Source organism: Xenopus tropicalis, chromosome 1 (assembly GCF_000004195.4).
Source record: "Xenopus tropicalis strain Nigerian chromosome 1, UCB_Xtro_10.0, whole genome shotgun sequence".
NCBI classification, from domain to species: Eukaryota; Metazoa; Chordata; class Amphibia; order Anura; family Pipidae; genus Xenopus; species Xenopus tropicalis.
Window position 1 is genome coordinate 25,211,587 of NC_030677.2, and position 20,524 is coordinate 25,232,110.

At 40.4% G+C, this 20,524-nt stretch overlaps 1 protein-coding gene across 13 annotated transcripts in view; it reads right to left on the reverse strand.

Annotated features, from left to right (window-relative positions):
- Positions 1-20,524, reverse strand: part of ablim2 (actin binding LIM protein family member 2) — a 107,594-nt gene that overhangs the window by 22,170 nt on the left and 64,900 nt on the right. For 3 of the 13 annotated variants that reach the window (XM_031895322.1, XM_031895321.1, XM_031895325.1), the window contains exons 10-17: positions 19,774-19,920; positions 14,588-14,620; positions 11,663-11,783; positions 9,828-9,926; positions 4,925-5,026; positions 2,961-3,014; positions 901-953; positions 20-149 (exon numbers count right to left, since the gene is read on the reverse strand). In XM_031895322.1, coding sequence (XP_031751182.1) covers positions 20-149; positions 901-953; positions 2,961-3,014; positions 4,925-5,026; positions 9,828-9,926; positions 11,663-11,783; positions 14,588-14,620; positions 19,774-19,920 — 739 coding nt within the window. The remainder of the gene's footprint in view (positions 1-19; positions 150-900; positions 954-2,960; positions 3,015-4,924; positions 5,027-9,827; positions 9,927-11,662; positions 11,784-14,587; positions 14,621-19,773; positions 19,921-20,524) is intronic. The other 10 variants (XM_031895323.1, XM_031895326.1, XM_031895328.1 and 7 more) reach the window with 7 other exon arrangements.

Below are 20,524 nucleotides of genomic sequence, written 5' to 3' on the forward strand. Positions count from 1 at the left end.
AAATAAGAGAACCCGTTACCCGAGTACTTGGCATCTCCTGGCATCCTCTGAGGCACATCTCTGTAGTTTCTTGTACTATGGGAATCTGTATCTGTGGAATTACTATCAGCGTCGATTTCACCTTTAAGAATCAGCCAACTTGTTTTTACCTGAACAGAGAAGTGTGTTGAAATGCTTTCTGATTTAATGGAAAAAACTTTTTTGATGCCTTTCTCCTAGTTGTTAAAAAATATTTATCCCCTACTGCTCAATGCACTGAGCCTGACAGTGACTGGTACAATGTAAATTACAAGGTCAGAGTTATCCAGTATCATACCAGGTGGAAAATGCACAGTAAATTGGTCATGACTGGAGAACATGGACTAATAAGTCAAGAGTCATATGGGCAAGTGAGTGGATGGACTATGAGCTTCCGCTCTAATGGCACAAGGTGTCAGCGAGAGGAGCATTGTGCCAGGGATGGATGAAAAGATGTGACAATAGCCACCCATAGGACATACATAGAAATGAAGCTTTTACAGTCACATAAGCTTCTGCCAGTGTCAGCAAATGCCATTCTGCATATTGGAAGGTGCAGCCATGCAACTAATCTGTGGCAAATGTGTCAATGGCAAATCTTGGGGTTGGATACTAGCCTGCATACAGCGGGTTGTCCTAAAAAGCACGTCAATGAATCCTCTGCTATAAAGCTTCTGACCAACACACAGAGGGAAAGAAGAACAGACTAAAGAAAGGATGGGGGACATGACACTGCACTTCTGAACCATTTATAGAAACAAGAATCAGGTCAATGTTGCAGGAAAACTCAATAACAATATGCCTATCTGTGTTGTAGGTAATAGGAAGAAGCAAAATACTGGAGAGGATTCAGACTGGACCGGATGTACCCTGTGAGTTTACCTTCCTGCTGTCTGGATCTAAATTGATTTGGTCTCCTTCAGATCTTCTTGATGCTGAAAGACAACACGTAGAAAGAATGAATAAACAATGAATCAACAATGAAACAGCAATGAAACAGCAATGAATCAACACTGAAACAACAAACAAATAACACACAGAAAAGAAGATTTCATTCACATTAAATACAGTGTTTATTAGCAGCCTAGCTAAAATCAGATTCATGATAAAACCACAAATGAGTTCATTTAATTTGTGGTAATATGCCCTCCGCCTTCTGCACTGCACCAATAGGGCCCCATTGCAAGTTCAGCTTGCTGCCATTTTACAAGCCCTAGAGAAAGAGCACTGGGCAACATGGATGCCTTGGAAATAGCTGACTATATTGGCCTGACTGCTGATATTATTTAGTCATAAATGTACAATTGTAGCCCATAAAGCAAAACATACCCCCTACTGTAATTTATAAGGCTGTTAGAAGTCACATTAGAGTTCCACTATCAGTAAATATTCAGCTATAATATACACTGTTGGGCTCTCTAGGTTTTGCCTTTTTGTTAATAGCTTTAATGTGTGTTGACAACAGATGGCAGCATTACCTGCGGGATCCTCTAGTCCCAGAGAGTGGGGTGCAGCGCACAAGTCTGTCCTGATATTTGGCCAAATGGAGCAGTCGCTGTTCTCTCAGTTTAAACTATCCTCATACAAACTGTACTGGGGTCAAACACATAGATACCTTACTGTATCTACTATGGGCTAAAAAATGTGTAGTCCCTTTAACCAGACTACCAGTAACATCAATTATGAAAGTGCCCTGAAGGCTTTAGCTGTAATGTATTCTTAGCATTATCACATTTTTGCATTATTTATATAAAGCATTAGATTTTTTTACTTGCAAATACCTTTTTTACTTGTTGAAGGACCAGTAACACCAAAAAATAAAGATTTATGTAATTAAAATATAATGTACTGTTAGCCTGCAACTGGTTGCTTCAGAAACCCTACTACAGTGAGCTGTGTACATAAATAAGCTGTGTAGCAATGAAAGCAAGTAAAACTAAGAAATTAAAATTAATTTAAAAAAAATCCCACTAAAAAACAAGCTGCTGTGTAGCAATGGAGGCAATTAAAATAGGACTAAATGGCACAGGTTAAATAGCAGATAACAGATGTGCTCTGTAGAACACTATTGTATTATACAGAGCTTATCTGCTATATAACCTGAGTCATTTCCCCTTTAAATAGCTGCCCCCGTGGCTACATAGCAGCTAACTATATAAACTATAGTAGGGTTTCTGTAGCACACAAGATTTACCAGTGTAAGACAACAGTACATTATATTTTAACTACTTTAAAACGCTTTAATTTTTTTATGTTACTGTTAATTTAAGATTTCTATACAAGGTCAAATACAGATGGAGCATTTTATTTAAATTCGTCTCAGATGCCTCTCTAGGTTTTTCCATTTATACACTGTATTTGCTTGTTTTTCTATTACAATGAATTTTGTTACATGTCAGGCCTTGGTGCTCCATCTGTGCATGAATTATCTGCAATATCACTGAAAACAATGCTTCTCAGACTCAACCAGGTCATGTCTTTCATACCAGAGAGTGTAAAAGGTTAAGATGCTAGGGCATCAGCAGGTCCACAAGTAAATAGGAATATGGGCACACAAAGAGAGAAGGTGCAAGGCATAGTGGCTTGAAAACAGTGCAGTGTTTATGGGTAAGAACCCTTCTTCAGGTCAGTAAAAGAGGTACCCAGAATAGGAACATTTTTATCAGCCCTTCCTTATTTCTACTATAACCCTATATCATACAATGCCAATACTATTAAGAACTTACTAAGAGAGTGGGGCCTTGATATCATTTTCTCTGGTGGGCCCTAACATAAGCCCATAGCAAAGAAACCCCAATAAATAAGCGATAGAAGTATGGTAGGTGTTGACTAAGGAAACTGAAAAAAGAAAGGATGATTAAGGGACCAAACAATAAGTTAGTATCTCCCATTGGGGTTTTGCAGAAGGAAAAAAGAGGAGCAAAGCAGAAAGCAGACTGTACCATGCTGTTTGTAGATAGGGGGTTTCCTATAGATGTTATCTTTAACTCCAGAGTCTATAGAAGAGAAAAGGAAAGAATAAAAGAATGAGAAAATAAAGGCTGAAACTAATTTTCCTACCACAGCAAAAAGCAGAGGCTAGTGGGAAAAATGAGATATTTTTGCTAAATACGTTAGTACATGAAGGAAGCAACAAAACTATATACATACATGGCAACACTTCTGGGGACAATTGTGGACAATCTGCCACAGCGGTGCCCCCTTCTAAATGCCCCTTCCTTTTTTGTTTTTACAAATGGCGCTGTGCCATGGAATATGGGAGAGTTGACAGGTATGTACAAGCAAATAATAAAGGTAAACTTATATCGGAAACCATATTTAAAGCTGACTCCGCTGAAGTTTAGCAATTGGCTGGGGCAAAACTATGGAAGAAGCAGACCCTGAGATTGCTGGGGCGGGGGGGTGGGGGGGCAGGGGGTATAGAGGTACCAAAGGCACACTGACTAATAAGCAGCTTCAGTATATGTTTATGAATAATTTTGTTGTGGGGGTTGGTAGGGGGCTAGTTGCGCTACTGCATGGGGTGGAATATATAGGTTACTGCAGTTGCACATATGAATGGCACTGATCGACATGGGGGTGGCCTTCAATCCCCTGTAACATGTGCTGGAAATGAGTAAAAAATGGCTTTTCCACTGAGAATTCTATACTCACACTTGACCCCAGAGCAGACCCTGTAGTGCAATAGAAAAATGTTTTACATAGCAATAGTTACCCTTAGGGTAATGGCACATGAGGCTATTTCAGGCACTTTGAGCTCCCTATTGTAAGCAGCCTATAAAACCATTGTAGCTGCATTTATATTCAAACCACACTTGCCAACGCACATTAGGCTATATGTCACTGGAAAAGCCTTAATAGATTTTTGGATTATGTAAAAAGTGCTCAAAGCTCCTAAAAACTGCCCCACCTGCCATTATCTTTAAACCTAAAAGTAAATTAACACCAGAAGATAAACAGTAACAAAAGCCAGCCCCTTACTACTCCACTTAAAGAAACAGTAACACCAAAAAATGAAAGTGTATAAAAGTAATTACAATATAATGTACTTTTGCCCCGCAATGTTGAAAGTTGTGTGTTTGCTTCAGAAAGACTACTATAATTTATATAAAGAAAGCTGCTGTGTAGCCATGGGGGCAGCCATTCAAATGAGAAAAGGCACAGGCAGGGGCAGGCCAAGCCGACCGGGCGCCCTAGGCAACCCGGTCGGATACCCCCCCTGCACCCCCCACCCCCTTCCGTGTGCTTAGGCATTCGGCCACTCCCCCTCTCCCCGAACGGCGCATGCGCGCCAAAGCAAACGCAAGGGGGGGTGCGATCCGATCGGTCATTGCCTCCACCACTAATTACAAGCGGCGGGGGCAATGACAAGTAGCAGGACTAGGGGTAGGCAGGAGAGGCTCCTGTCTGGCGTCCCCCAATCATTGCTCCCTAGGCAGCTGCCTCTTCTGCCTAGTTCCCGCACCGGCAAAGGTGCATAGCCAATAACAGATTAAACGCCATTATATTCTACAGAGTTTATCTGTGATCTGCTATGTAACCTGTGCCTTTTCTCCTTTTTTCCAGCTTGAATGGCTGCCCCCATGGCTACACAGCAGCTTATTTATATAAACTATAGTAGGGTTTCTGAAAGAATCACACAACTTTTTGCGGGCAAAAGTACATTATATTTTCACTACTTTAAAGCTCTTTAATTTTTTGGTGATACTGTTCCTTTAAGTCAGGGGTCCGGCAGGCACAAGGCGGCCCTTTCCCACAGGGCAGGTGCTCCCTTAATTAGTAGAAAAAAAAATAACCAAAATAGAGAGTCATATAAAATACTTCCTTTCTACGACATAGCAAAACTAGCTTTTTCACTTTAGCGTTCCCCTGTGCAGAATATCATAGCCGTGAGTTGCTGGCCTACCTGGGATATGGAAATGCCTAGGCGCTTGCTGATAGGAGGAAGAAGAAGATTTGCTGTCTGAGCACATGGATAGACTGGGCGTGCTGCGGCCACTTTCACTGCCTCCAGTAGAAAAAAAAAGCAAAGAAAAGAGATAAAAGGCGAGGAGAGAAACAAAGTACTTAGCAATGAGACCCATATATAGAGGAAAGAACCCCCGGAAAGCTTCCCCCAGTGGCCCTTACCAGAGGCAAACAGAGGTCTCAAAAGGGGTAACCCAACCTGAAACAGGACAGAAAGTGACTGCATTTTGAACTAAGCAGAAGCTGGGCTAGAAATGATTTAACAGTAAATGGCATGTATTTATCTGATTTGTAAAATCAGGAGTGTTCAGTCTTTCACCGTCCATCTGTTGATGACTGACAACTCTAAGAGTGAAGACACACGGAGCTAGTAGCAGCTACTTGTAGTGGCTACAGAAACAGACAATGCTGATCAGTTACTAATAACTGTCTCTACATGTGTTTTAGCAGAGGCAATTCTCAGTATTGTCTATGACAGTGGAATTTTCTGGCATTTAGTAGCCATGACAAGTAGCTGCTACTAAGTAGCTCTGTGTGTCTTTGCTTTTAAGGGCTCTGGCACACGGGGAGATTAGTCGCCCGCGACAAATCTCCCTGTTCGCGGGCGACTAATCTCCCCGAGTTGCCATCAGTTGCCATCCCACCGGCGAAAATGTAAGTCGCCGGTGGGATGGCAAATCGCCGAAAATGCCTCACGAGGCAACTTCGGCGATTTGGCAAAAACGCCTGCGCAGCGTGTGCCATCCCACCGGCGACTTACATTTTCGCCGGTGGGATGGCAATCCGGGGAAATTAGTGGCCTGCGAAAAGGGAGATTTGTTGCGGGCGACTAATCTCCCCGTGTGCCAGAGCCATTAGGCTGCTGGTGGGATTGAGAGTCACTGAGCAACAACAAGACTTTCAGGGACCAGACATACTTCATTTTTGTATTTTTTCTCAACCTTAGTGTCCTAGGATTCTTGCATTCCCCTGGGCCCCACTCTAACACCAGAAGAGCGCTGTCAGACATATTTACAGAAAATGAGCTGTAAGCGCACCCAGCACTGGATTCCAGGCATCTTGCCATAGGATAATGACCGCACCACAGTATAGCATAATGCTAATTCTTTCATACCAATACATTAACCATGCACAAATAACTATTATACATGCATTAGAATTTGACATACAGTGTAAGTAAATACACAAGACATCTGCCTCTGCTTAGCAGAAAGAGCTAGTGTTTATCTTTCCTCAACACATAAAGCCCCCCTTGTTCCCCAATGGCAGAACTGAGGCTCACATTCGAGTCCTCGATTACTAAACAAGGGCTATGGTGCAAACATGTTTGTAAATGAGACCAGCTACCTCTCATGGTATGGGGCAAACACCATTTCTACAGTATTTTTGTTAGAATTAGTTAGTAAATCTGATCTTTAGTTCAGCAAAAAACAACCTTCAGCATTGTAGTGCAAATGGATTTGCTATATAGAGATGGTTTACTCACAATGAACAATTAGGTGCTTCAATAGCCATATTAAATAAACCTGTTTAATCTATCAGAGTGCAAAGTCTTACCTCCCCATTGCAGTTTGCAGACTGTAAAGCAAATGGCTCTAAAGCTGGCCATACACGCACCGATAATATCGTACAAAACCTCGTTCGGCGAGGCGACTTATATCGCAGGAGGCTGCTGATATCGGTCAACTCGCCGATCAGGCTGGTTAAAAGATTTTGATTTGGCGACATAGAAGGCGTCTGAGCAAAATCTGCCTTCAGGGCTGAATCAGCAGAAGGAGGTAGAAATCCTATTGTTTCTACCTCCATATCTGCCGTTTCAGCCCTGAACGTTAGTGGCGGATTGAAACGATCTTTCAAAAATCGCCACGTGTGTGGCCACCTTAAGGGGTAGGTTTATCAAAGTGTGAAACTAAAGTTCACTACAGTAAATTTCACCCGCTCCCTTTTTATTCCTATGGGATTAGAAGAGTATTTATCAATGGGTGAAAGTTAGAGTTCACCATTTGATAAATAGGCTTCTAAAAATCCCATAGGAATGAATAGAGAGTGGGCGAATTATACTGCAGTGAGCTCTAGTTTTAGACACAGATAAATCTGCCCCTATGTTTTCTAAATGTATGTTATATGGCCTGCCCAAATGCTGGACCACCAATGGGAACTGAAATGTTTTTACTTCTTGGCTAGCCGTTGCTAATTCTTGCCAGTTCTTGCAGAATCTCTGGATATCCAAGAATCCTTCTACCCAAAGGGAAAGGGAAGTGATTGCTATAATTACAGTTCTAACAGGGGGGATATTCTCCCTTCATAGTATCATTATGAGAAGCTAAGCGATAATCATGGATTAATAAAACCCTTTTTACTCGGTCAGTATAAAAATAGAAAAACAGGAAAGTGCTATATTAAAATCATGTCTTCTTATGCCATTCCCATATGACTTGTGCTCCTAACAGCTGTGGAACATATCTCTTCAGATATAGGTCGCCGTGTGATCCAAACTAGAAGTAATCTTACAATAAAACATAGGTAGGAGGAAATATACTTTTCTCCTGTGTTTATGACAGATACATTTCTACATTGTTGTTTAAGGCACAGACAGAAATTATACATGTTGATACTGTACAACATTGGCATCATTGGGGTCAATTTCTGGGGTTTGGTCATCTCCTTTTATTTTCTTATATGCCCCTACCCCATTTTGTGTAGCTCTTTGATTTCAATTTCAGATGAGTGACATGACTCTAATGGGGAAAACAGTGATCAAACTGCTTGTTGAGACCACAGACAGATGTTTCCCATGTTCACTCGTGTCTACCATAAGCCCATAGTACAGTGGGATGGATATCCATGGAGATACTGGGCTAGATGGGTGAGACTTCTCACCTTAGTGAATACTGACCCTTTAAATCAGGTTAATAACCTGATTAAATGTTGGTCACTCCATTGGGCACCAGTCTAGACTATTCTAGACAAACTGTTTATAAATCCATAAAACACATATACTCGGGACCGCATTTCCCAACAGACACAGTTACACAATAATGTAGCAGATCAGTTGTGAGTCCAGATGCAGAAAGGTTACAAGTGACAATCATTTGTTAGGAACATGACTCCATTAGTTACGTTTAGCTGGCAATATGGTGCCCAACATGCAAGGTTAAAGCAGCATTTCAAGATCATAACAAAGGTTTAGGATTGCATATAAGCCTATCTAATGGGACAGCAGTTCACTGACAGACTTGGGAAAATGTAATACCAGGCTCAGAATTTGCTCTAGCAACCAATATAATATAACAGCTGCAAAAATTGCACCAGGTCTAGGAACCCATACCAACCAACCATCCTGTACATTAGTATTTACTGGTTACCTGTTTGAAAGCAATCATCTGATAGGCTGCTTTGCGTTACTAGAACTGGGACACATTTTGCAGCTTTTTTTTTTTAAAGATGTTTTGGAGCATTGATTCTTTTTATTAGCAGGAATCTATGGTGGAGAAAGAAATATCCTAAGTTGTGAAAAGGTTGATGTCTATTAATGCAGGTAACTATTACAATAAAGGAAACAGTAATAGAAATACCAGAAATACTAGAAATAAGGGATGCTGGAAGCATCATATACAATGTATAAAAGCACAATCCAGTATTTTCACTATCGTGGCTAGATGGAAAGGCCTCAAGGAAAGCTAGGGAAGGGGGTTTCTTGGGGAATGATTGACAGAAGACAATGTGACAACAAATGTTGCTGATATTTTAGGAAGAGCAGTGGCTAATGGGATGTTGGAATGGCAGTCTATGTGAATAGCATAATTAACTGTCAACAAACCTACATATTCCACTTGTAATGCCTGTGTATTGTTTGGATGTACAAGAGAAGTGTCATATACAACGTGTAAATGCCGACCCATCAAGAACTTCACAAAGAGTTACACCAGGGCTGGGTTGCAGAGCATTTTGACATTCTCTGTGTTTCCTTTATTTTAACAGCTACCTGCAGATATAGCAAGAATGTCCTCCATGTACTGTTGAACTGTACCTCCAGGCTGCCTGGGAAGGTCAAGGTTAGAGAGTTGCAAATTACGTGACTTTACCCATAGGACAGTAGTGAGTATCAATGGCTGCACAGGGGTTCTGCAAATAATTTACCCCTCTTCTGTAGAAGACGACACAATTTTGCCTTGAAACGAACACCCCCTTGTTACTGGGATGATATATTTCTTACTGTCCTGCTAATAATGAATGAAATGTTGCTTTAATGAAGGTGAAAGATTGTTAAAGGTGTGGTTTAGCTTTTAGTATGTTATAGAATGTACTATTCCTAGCAACTTGCAACATTGTTTATTTTTCGTAGTTTTTGAATTATTTGCCTTTTTTCACATTGGGGTCACTCACCCCGCTAGCCAAAAAACTTCTCTTTGAGGCTACAATTTTATTTTTATTGTTACTTTTTATTTTTATCTTTCTATTCAGCCCCTCTTCAAATCAGATTCCAGTCTCTTATTCACACCACTGCCTGGTTGCTAAGGTAAACACGACCCTAGCAACCAGATAGCTGCTAAAATTCCAAACTGGAGAGCTGCTAAACTACAAGCTAAATAACTGAAAAGCTACAAAAAATAAAAAATGACAACCAATTGCAAATTGTCTCTGATTATCAATGTCTATATCATACTAAAATTTAATTTCAAGGTGAACAACCACTTTAACATAAGCTCATAAATGAAATGTCGTACAACTGAATCAAAAGGAGCATAATACAAGAGCCATGCAACCACAGAAATAAAATAGTCCAAACAGTGACAGGTTTACTACAGGAATCACATGACAGGCGGCATTCCTGTCCTTACCTTTGAAGAAAGGGATGTAATGATGCCTGAATGTAGATGTAGGGCTTGTGTGTTGGGACAAGGAGATGCAGCTGCTGGTACCAAAAGGCAGGGTACCAGCTGATAAGGCAATAGAGTAAATGAAGAGAAAGGGTTTAGTTCCTCTGTGCGGAACCCATGCTGCACAGCTAGCAGCAGAGCGCTCTACAGCAGGTAAAGGCAAACTTCCAATCCGAGCTGTGTAGTTCTGAAGCAGCTACAGAGTGGAATGTTGCCTGTCCTAAAGCACTGGGAACAATATGATAAGCAAAATGGTTCATTCAATCAAAATACATGGGAACATGCAGTATTTGCCAATCCTTTCTTAGCAAATGGGCAGAGCAAAATCCCAGCATACTGTGATGGAAGGAAATAGTTGCTTCACTCTAGCGCAAATCAAATATATTGGCTTCCCAAAAGTCATTTATTGGGTCCTGCAGTGCTTTTCCCACGTTAAAGACTGGGAGGCCTGTGACAGATTGTTAACAACCTGATAAGTATCTGCTGGCATACATTTATTTATATATATACTACGTATGTTTAATAAGAGTAGATTAGAGAATTAGAACAAATGAGCTTGATGGTATGTTTTAGTCTATAAATTTAATCTATTACTTAGGCATAAAGATAACCCATGGCACCACATAATCCAGTTATAATCTACACATGGTTTTTAAGCTCTCTACTGTATGTGTGTCAGAAAGAGAGATTGTATCAGGAGAGTTACATTAGCGCAGACACAAAATAGGAAAGGGAGGAGGTTTAGGTATTAGCAGATACAATCTAATAGCCTGCAAGGACAAAGTTTTGATTTTTGTTTCGGCAGAATTTTATAGAGTAGACAGCATAAATGCAAATCAACAATAAAAGGTACTAAAAGGTAAAGTATAGTTTAATTTTATTAACATTAATGTTTTAGCTGTAGAACCTAATTTTAGTTTCTCTCTGAATAAACCACTAACCTGAGTACCAGGAATGTAGCTGGCATTTAGCTTTATTAGGCTTATCTATGTTCTCTACAGCACTACGTATATGTGCGTGTATGCGTGTATATATATATACCAGCAAATAGTTGCTGTTTTTATGAGACAATTGCCTAGGTGCCAGATTTAAAAAAACTATATAACATCATATAAGACTGCCTATACAGGCCTTACAAGGTGAAAAAAATGGTAATTTATTGAACCGACATTGGAAGCTGAAATTCAATTCAAGGGCTAATTTACTAAAGACACGGGTGCAAGTACTAGAGCGCACTGTGGCTGCACTATGTATCTTGTTTAAGGGTAAACACAATAGTTTTGAATTAATATTCAAAATAATCAATGTATTTGGATGATGATCCCTACTTGTTTAGGAGTCCCTGGGCTGCAAGGAAGTTCCACCTGCCTTAATCTGAACCATAAGCAGAAGGATATGGATACTCCAATTTGCACATTAATGTGGGTGGTCAGATGATTTAGCAGGCAAATTTCCAGACTGCTAAATGGAGGTTCTAAATCTCCAGTCTGTACTTGTTAATAAACATGAAAGTATATTAAATTGTGACCCACACACCTTAATTATAAAATAGCACGTCTATATAAAAGCCACATGGCAGCCTCTTTATGGTGTGTTGTTATGTGATATAAAGAGGTTTTTATCTGCTGATATTGGAAGGCAAAATTCAATTGCTCTGCTGAACTGAACGTGTCCCCAGGTTACTGAAAACTTTCTGGTTTGGCATGTTTTATGCGTTTATAGATGAGGATTTCTAATACACACAAGCACATCTATTTATGAATAGACAGCAGGGAAACACCAATGGTATGATATACCTGTTCTGCTGCAATGCTGCGGAGAATGGGAGGTGGGGGTATAACGACCATACCCTAAAGATCCAGTCGAGCTGGGGCTGGAAGCTCTGTACTGTTTAAGTGACCGATCATCTTGGTCTCCCTAATGACAACACAGAAAATTGATAAGTAAGTAATAAGTTAATTATTTATGCCTTTAGTTGTGAGCTCAAACAGTATTCAATACACTCTGCATTCATTCCTAGGCATGGGAGCTGCCATATTACCTGCCTGGGATGAGGGCTTCCATATAGATCCCAAAAAACATGAGATAGGGCCGTTGGTATTTAGATCTACAAAGACCATCTCATTAACCAAGAAGTATGGCAGCTTACTGTATGAGGGAAGTGATAACCTCCTTGCTGGTACTATGGATTCTCTCTCAATGGGTCCACCATGTTTAGGGTTGCCACCTTTTTTGAAAAAAAATACTGGCCTTCCTATATTTTTGCCTTTTTTACCTATTAATAACATTGGCATTAAGCATCATTTTTAACAGCCAATCTGGTAAAATACAGCCAGGTGGCAACCATAACCATGCTGACAGGGTTATATAAACAGCTTGCATCATAATTACCTACATAATGATACTTAATTATGATTATTATATTTTACTGAGGTAATCTTTGAAAACAGCATCTCCCAGCAATGGACATACGGACCTAATTTAGTAATGCTTCACTCCACAAATATTTCAGGGCAAAATCAAAATGGAGGGCAACGTTTTTTTTATTTAAGAGGAAAAACCTTAACATGGGTAATAACCTGCAGCCATGCAGCTAATGTTAAACTGAAATTCCCAGGGGAAGGCTGTCAGGGGGTGTTGGGAGCAATAGTTCAACACAAACAGGAAGGCAGGGCATAACTGGTGTGAATCATAAAGAAAATCAGTTATTACACAAGTAAATATTATGTACTTTGTCCTTTTACCAGGAATATTTCTATTTGCAAAAGTCCCCGCTCTGCAGAAGGATAAAAACAAATGGTTTATCTAATCTGACCGAGCAGCCACTGTGAGCAAAGTGTAAAGGTGGCCATACACGCACCGATAATATCGTACGAAACCTCGTTTCGTACGATATTCGGTGTGTGTATGGTATGTCGGCGAGTCGACCGATATTGCAGGAAGCTGCTGATATCGGCCAACTCGCCGATCGGACCAGTTTGAAAATTTTGATCGGGCGCCATAGAAGGCCCCTGACCAAAATCTCCCTTCAGCGCTGAATCGGCAGAAGGAGGTAGAAATCCTATTGTTTCTACCTCCTTACCTGCCGATTCAGCCCTGAATGGTGTGTGGCGGATCTGACGATGTTTCGTGCGACCGATGGTCGCACGAAACATCGTCAGATCGCCACGTGTATGGCCAGCTTAAGAAGCAAGTCAAGTAAAGGGAAGCAATCAACTATGGGAAAAAGAGTCAATTAAAACTGTTGCTCACTGTGCTGTGATTTTACTGACACCATCAAAATGCTACTGGCAGCCATCACTTGACAGTGGTCTCCATTTGATGATGTCACAAATATTACCAATAAAGCTAGACCTGTCAACCCTCCCAGAGGTTTTATAGCTTGGGTGCATATTGGCTACATCCCAGCCATGGATTTATGCCCATTTTTCCCTGGGACTGATGCTGCTATTTCCTGAGGATTTTCATTTGAGTTTTAATGATTTTCAATGGCAGGCGTTAATGTAAATTCAGGTCCAAATCAAAGAGAGAAGGGAGACTGGGCTGTTACTATAGGTGACTAGGTGGAGGGGTATCAAATCAGGTTGATTCTCAATCCATTTGGGAGTCATCCATATTCAATGGCCTGACGGAGGGCAGCAGAGGGGCATGGTCTGGGCATTTTCTTAGTTCAGATGTGAGGAGGTTGAGGTCTCTGTAAATATCAAGTATTTCCCATTGGTCAATTGCAACTATAAATCATTTTTTTTCCCTGCATTTTTTTCACCTGATTTGACTATCCTGACCTATTTGCTACAGCATTTTTTTGTCACCAAATCTTCCCTTCTATGTCTGATATGTTGGAAAAAAAAGCCATAACCTTTGTGCAAAAGTGTTACCGCTTGGGTCAGTCACCGCTTGGGTCAGTCACCGCTTGGGTCAGTCACCGCTTGGGTCAGCCACCGCTTGGGTCAGTCACCGCTTGGGTCAGTCACCGCTTGGGTCAGCCACCGCTTGGGTCAGTCACCGCTTGGGTCAGCCACCGCTTGGGTCAGTCACCGCTTGGGTCAGCCACCGCTTGGGTCAGTCACCGCTTGGGTCAGTCACCGCTTGGGTCAGCCACCGCTTGGGTCAGTCACCGCTTGGGTCAGTCAAATGGACTTGACAGAAAAGATCCTGACTTGCACTTAAATTTTCACAATGGATTGTTCTGGGATATTTTCACTTGCTGAGAAATTTTGTTGAGCATTTTTGCATGAGAAACAATGGCAATTATTTTTATTATTATTATTATTATTATCGGATAAAATCTGCAACAATATGTAGAAATTTGTATTAAATATCAGTATTTTTGTAACTAATAATTGTATTTACATCAGGGATATCTAAGCTCGGTTCTGTAGTATTTAATAGCCTCATTTACAATGCAGTGCAACGTTCAATTTTTGCTTTTTGTTTTTCTGATAACGTTGTTACACAGAATAATGCGGAACTGCAAGGTGTGTTTGGTTGCAAGGACCTTCATGCTCAATGTAGCACACACTTGCAGTCATAAATGAGGCTTCTGTATGAAAAGCTGGGATGCCTCAGGTTGGATATCCCTGATTTATTTAGTTTCCTAGGCATTTGGGCCCCTCTGCACTGAGAATGGGTCACTTGGTATGACAAGAAATACATGTATGCAGCAATCCAGTGTATTTCAATTGGCAGTAATGGACAACAGGCAAACACAAGACAATTACCTCTGTAGGTGTTGGAGAGAGCAACTGAGGTGACTGCAAACAGCAACACAAAATAAGAAATTAGTGACTGGAAACCATGCATGGCGTTACTGATGGAAATACAGTAGGCTGTGGCATCTGGAATGGAAAGCAGTTCAAATTAAAATGTATGAAATATTCAGTTTTTCGGTAAGCGATCCCCTTGGGTTGCAGGTAAGCGCTTAGTACAACACACAAGGGCTCAGTTGTAGCAATGTATAACATTGGCAATAAGCAGCAGAGGAATGCGACTATGGAGTCATAACTCCCAGGGCTCTTCATTCTCATGCACAGATAATGTATTCATGAATGGATGCTCGGCAAGGCTTTCCTTACAACTAAATACCCGATGGGAATGCAGAAGGAAGCATAATCCAGATTTATGTGACAATCACGGTTGCATCAAGCTCCTCATTCATTTCTAAACACTAACGGGACAGGAATGGTTAAAGGGGCAGTAAACTTTAAAATATCCATCTATATGCACCAAGGAGTTCCAAGGAATGTTCCATTTGGCTATATTTAACCAAAATGGTTTGTTTTATAATCTGTGGAATCAGTTGAAATATATATAGTAGTTCTATCTGACTGCATCAATATTAGAAAGTTCAGCATATGTCCCTTACATTGAAAATCCCGCTATGTATCTATCTTGAGGGTCATGGCTGCCTTTTAGGGGTCCGACCTGAACATCAGCTGTAGGTAAAAAAAACAGGTGTGGTAGGGCAATATGGTAAGATTAAAACTGGGTATGCCTTCCATGTGCCAGGCCAACTCAGGCTAATCCAATTATTGGACCCACAATTTCTGGCCAGAAATCTGCTGGACAGAGCATTGGGTGGAATTCACTGATGTGCTAATAAGCTGACTAAAGGTGGCCATACACAGCAGATTTTAGCTGCTGATTTATCTCCACCAGTCAAATTCAGCAGCTTATCTGCCCATGTAAGGCGCACCCAAACGGGCCCTATCTGACCAATATCTGGGCAAAAATTGTGTAGATATCAATCATACAAAAATAAAAATCTCATTGGAGCGATGACTGCAAAGGCTCGTTGGTCCTCAGCAGTCCTTGCCCCATCGGCCTGTATTCCTGTCATTGTGATCTGACTGTTTGGTCCTAGGGGCAAATCATTGGATCAGTCTGATATCTCTAACCGTGAGGTGGACATATCAATACAATATCGGATTGTTTGATGACCTTGCTGCAGTCTGGAGGGAACTGCTTGGCATTTGATAGTGGCAAGTGTATGGCCAGCTTTACACTGCAGTACAACTTATAGCCATCTATCAATGAAAGAAGGCCAACACACTCTTGACCTATTATTACACATAATAGGCAAATAGGCATATCTAAAAGATATTTATATACGAGTCCATATAGTACTACCCTCTGATGCTACCTACCTGGGGTAAATGCCCTTGCAGCCCTTAGCAAAACCATCCCTACCTAACAGATCCTTGGGCCAGCCCCACAGTAGAAGCTCTGCACATTTTCTTCCAGGGGTCATCAATGCACTTAAGAATTGGTTCCACACCAGTAATTTGCTCTGCTTTGAAAACAACTTCAAAAGTCAGAGTTTTATCTGGACAAAGAGAACACAATCAGTCCAAAGCAGTTTTATTTTTCCATTTGTAGTATGTTAGGTAAGGTGACACCGGCTCATGTGCTGGGATCTGTACAGCTTGTTGTACGCTCTCGTCTGTTTGTGCTTTGTGAAGGCTGAGCTCAGGAAAGGCTCGTGTGGTTCACAGACAGATCCAGTTGCAGGTTATTAAAATTTACTAAGGGCAAAAGCAGACACAACGCAGCAAAATCTCTCATATTTCTATCTGTTGGTGCCAAACAATGGCATACTGTTGCAGAATGCAAATCTGCAAAGATTGCTAGGTAAGGGAATCTCTAGGGAGACAAGAATGGCCTACAGCCACAATTGCTACTTTCACTGTACTAATATGTTAATGTTAAAGGGCAGGAATCGCTTTGAAATGCGCCCTGGTGGTGCTCGGCATGCTGTATAAATTCTCTTCCCCAGGCAGCTACAGAGCAGAGGGGCACAAGATGATATTCAGCTCAAACTGTGCCATTGGCATGGGGCAATCCATTCCACATTTATTTAATATTCAATGCACATCCACATTACATAAAATGCTTTGTGAATCACCTGATTAAACTATATGCCATTTAAACTGCAGCTCATGAGCCCACCTCTATCAGGGAGGCACCCGCACACAATGCCCTGTATGTGACTGGCACATATTCTGGAAATAATAGTATTGCTACATATAATGAATACTTTCTACACAGCCCCATAGGGCTTCTGTATCTGTAATAATGTTAATCTTCTTATGGTAATGGAATGCTTGCCGTATTAATGTGATACTTTTCTCTTCAAAGAGTCCCAGTCTTACTCCCTGGCTACAGGGGACTGCTGCAGTGCTGGGCTGTACTGTAGATAGGTTAAAATATTAAACAATATAACATACCTCCTAATATTGTTTTTAACAATATCCTCCTAGGGAATGCCACAACTTCAATACCTAAGATCATGGCTGTCCAACTGGAAGCACGCTGGCGTGATGTGGCCCTTCAAAGGAATGTTATTGCCCCCAGTGTGCTCAGAGGCTCTACAGACTTCACTATAGGACACTATCATTTTAATGTAATCCGGCCCTCTATCATGCTATATGAGATATAATTGGCCACTACATGTATTAAGTTGCACAGCACAGCCTTATATCATTACTAATAAAGTCTAGCCTATTGGTTGTCATACTTCTTTGGTTCAAGACAAAAAAAACCTTAGGTCAGGGTCCCTTTTAGTTCATAACAAGGCTACAAATATAGCAAAACATTGACACATCAGTCATTAAACTAAAGTTCCCAGACAACAAGGGCAATATACATGTTTTTACCCCAAATGATCCTTCAAGCGAAACTTTCAGGTGTATCAAGGAGAGCAAGAGTTTTCCCCAATCTCTCCCTAACTGGCCTTCAGACTATTCTTCATAGGATTAGTGGTGTTTTTATTGCTTCTATGAGAATGGAATACTGACAAAAAAGCCAATATCTCTGTATTGCTCTTAATTCCCTTACATTCATGCTACAGAAACACAGATGTGCATCCTACCTTTGAAACAAACAACCAAAATCCGCTCTTCAGTAGTTTTGGTTTTCCGGATCATTACAGAAAACATAATCCACAGGTATACAAACTAATTATATCTGTTATTAGTAGAAGTTTTAGTTAGTCTTTAAAGGAACAGCATACACCCATTTTCAACATGAGCTCAATGAATAGGCCCTGTGCTGAACATATTTTTTTTTATTATAAGAAATAGGCAAAACCTATCTATGGTTTCTCTTATTACAGGTATAGGACCTGTTATCCAGAATGCCCGGGACCAAGGGTTTTCTGGATAAGGGATCTTTCCGTAATTTAGATCTTCATGCCTTAAGTCTACTAAAAAATAGATAAAACATTATTGTTTTGCATCCAATAAGGATTAATTATATATTAATTGGAATCAAATACAAGGTTCTGTTTTATTTTTATAGAGAAAAGGGAAATCAATTTTAAAACCCTGAATTATTTGATTAAAATGGAGTCTATGGGAGATGGTCTTTCGGTAATTCTGAGCTTTCTGGATAATGGCTTTCCGGATTAGGGGTCAAATACCTGTACTTGCACTAAACAAGAATATGAAGTGTATTTCACTTTAACATTTCCTGTCACTTCCTACATCTCCTGATCCCAAAGAATTTTAGAGAAGATGAAAAATACTAATTACCAGTTCACAGAGAAGCCCCTAATAATGAGCTGCTCATAGACTGCTGCTTAGAGGGAGAGGTTTGTTTGAATATAGGTATATAGGGAGCTCTGAATAAACTGCCCTGTTTATATAGGAAAGGGGGGGGGTAAGTTCAGTGAATGTAGCCCAAGTTTCAAATAAGTGCTTTATAATATCAAAAACAGGAACATATTTTTTCAATTAAAAAATAGGCAATTTAAAAAATAGTTAATTTCAAAGTCCTATTTATTTAAGCAAAATTGTTTTTAGGTGCATACTGTCATTTTAAGATTAGAAAAGGACGAAGTGGTGGGAAAATGTATATAGAAAGTTAAAGAGCAATCGCAAATATTTGGGAGGATACAGAGGAACATTTAACAACAAGTTTTTAATACCAGTCTAGGTATCATCTGTAACCCAGTTCCATGGCAGCAATCCAGTATGATCTGAACACTAGACACTCCCTGGATTCTGGTAAATATAGTTGAACACTGAAGGACTGCAGGTAGTCCAAGCCTCCTATAGATCCCTTAAAGGAAAACTATACCCCCAAACAATGTAGGTCTCTATAAAAATAAATTGAATAAAACAGCTCATATGTAAAACCCTGCTTCATCTAAATAAACCATTTTCATAAAAATATATTTTTTAGTAGTATGTGCCATTGGGTAATCCTAAATAGAAAACTGCCATTTTGCATACTACGGGCCGCCCCCTGGGATCATATGATTCACAGTGCACATAAACAAACCAAGGGCACACATACATGCTAGTTCACATCAGCCAATGAATGGACAAAGTTCTTTTGCTCCCACACTTCTTCCTGTTACAGTTAGAGCTGCATTATTTCCTGTCAGCTGATCTCTGAGGGGGCACACAGCTCATCACTAAATGGCGGCTCAAGGGAAAAGATGTAAAAGGGCAATATTTACTAATATATTTTCCAATTTGGTAAGATTCTTTAATAGGCCACTTAATATAATATAAACTATCTGTTGGTTGAGTATTCATTCTGGGGGTATAGCTTCCCTTTACCTAAAAGACTAGGTAGGAAATTAGCTGTGTCAATGGAAAGATCAGGTTATATAGATTAGTGTGGGTTGATAAAATCAAGATAATGGGAGTTATATGGTACATGAGAGTTTGTAATGGGAATTAAATCAAACCAAAAAGAAGCACAGCCCAGGGCCAGTATGAATTAGGAGATTGTGCCACACACTTGGTTTTGGATAGCGGCGTTGTTTTCTTTAAAGACAATGAGGGGTAAGGCACACAGTATCTCACAGCCCACAATAACACTAGCATCTCTGTTAAAAATGAATCATTCATGGGTTAGATTCAATTTTATGGAAAAGAAAGGCCTCTGTTTCCAGTACCTCCCCATAACTATGTCTGTCATCTGCAGAGTAACTGATATATGGAGAGTAGGAGATCATATCAGGACGGTCAATATTATAGATGGCTTTATTTTTAGGCAGGGCCGCCAAATCCTTGTAGTCAAGAATTTCATCCCCGAGTTTGGCCTAGAGAAGAGAGGGAATAAAGGGGTGAAAGACAGGCAAGAGAAAAGGAACAGCTCAAAGCACAAGAAGGCCGGACAAAGAGCAATATAATAATAATAATCACAAAATACAGCATGGAAACCTTACAGTATGCACAGATACAGCAGGGATACTGTTTATGGGGCTTGTGCTGCTGTAAACAATGATTCCTAACAACAGCTCTGAGAGGATTCTGGGAGCTGTAGTTCTGAACAGCAGAAGAGCACAAGTTTAGAATCCCTGAATTACAAACAGAAGTAAAGGAAATGAGAATATACAGAACACTGGACAGAACATGGGAAGAATAATGGAGGGTAAAAAGTCTTTGGGTGAAGGGGGGGGGAGGCAACCACCAGATACTACCCTGTCATTTGTGGCTGACCAGTTGACCTGCGCTGAAAGGTTGAATAACAAACATAATCATTTGTTGCAATTTAATTAAGAGTAAATTGAAAAGGCAAAGTTAACCCTTGCAAAGTGCCAGTAGTGATAGCCATGTTGGAAGTGTTTGGGATGATTTGTAGGTTGTACAATTAGAAAGCCTATTAAGGCAACGTAACCTCGCTTGTGAAATCTGGATAGTGCA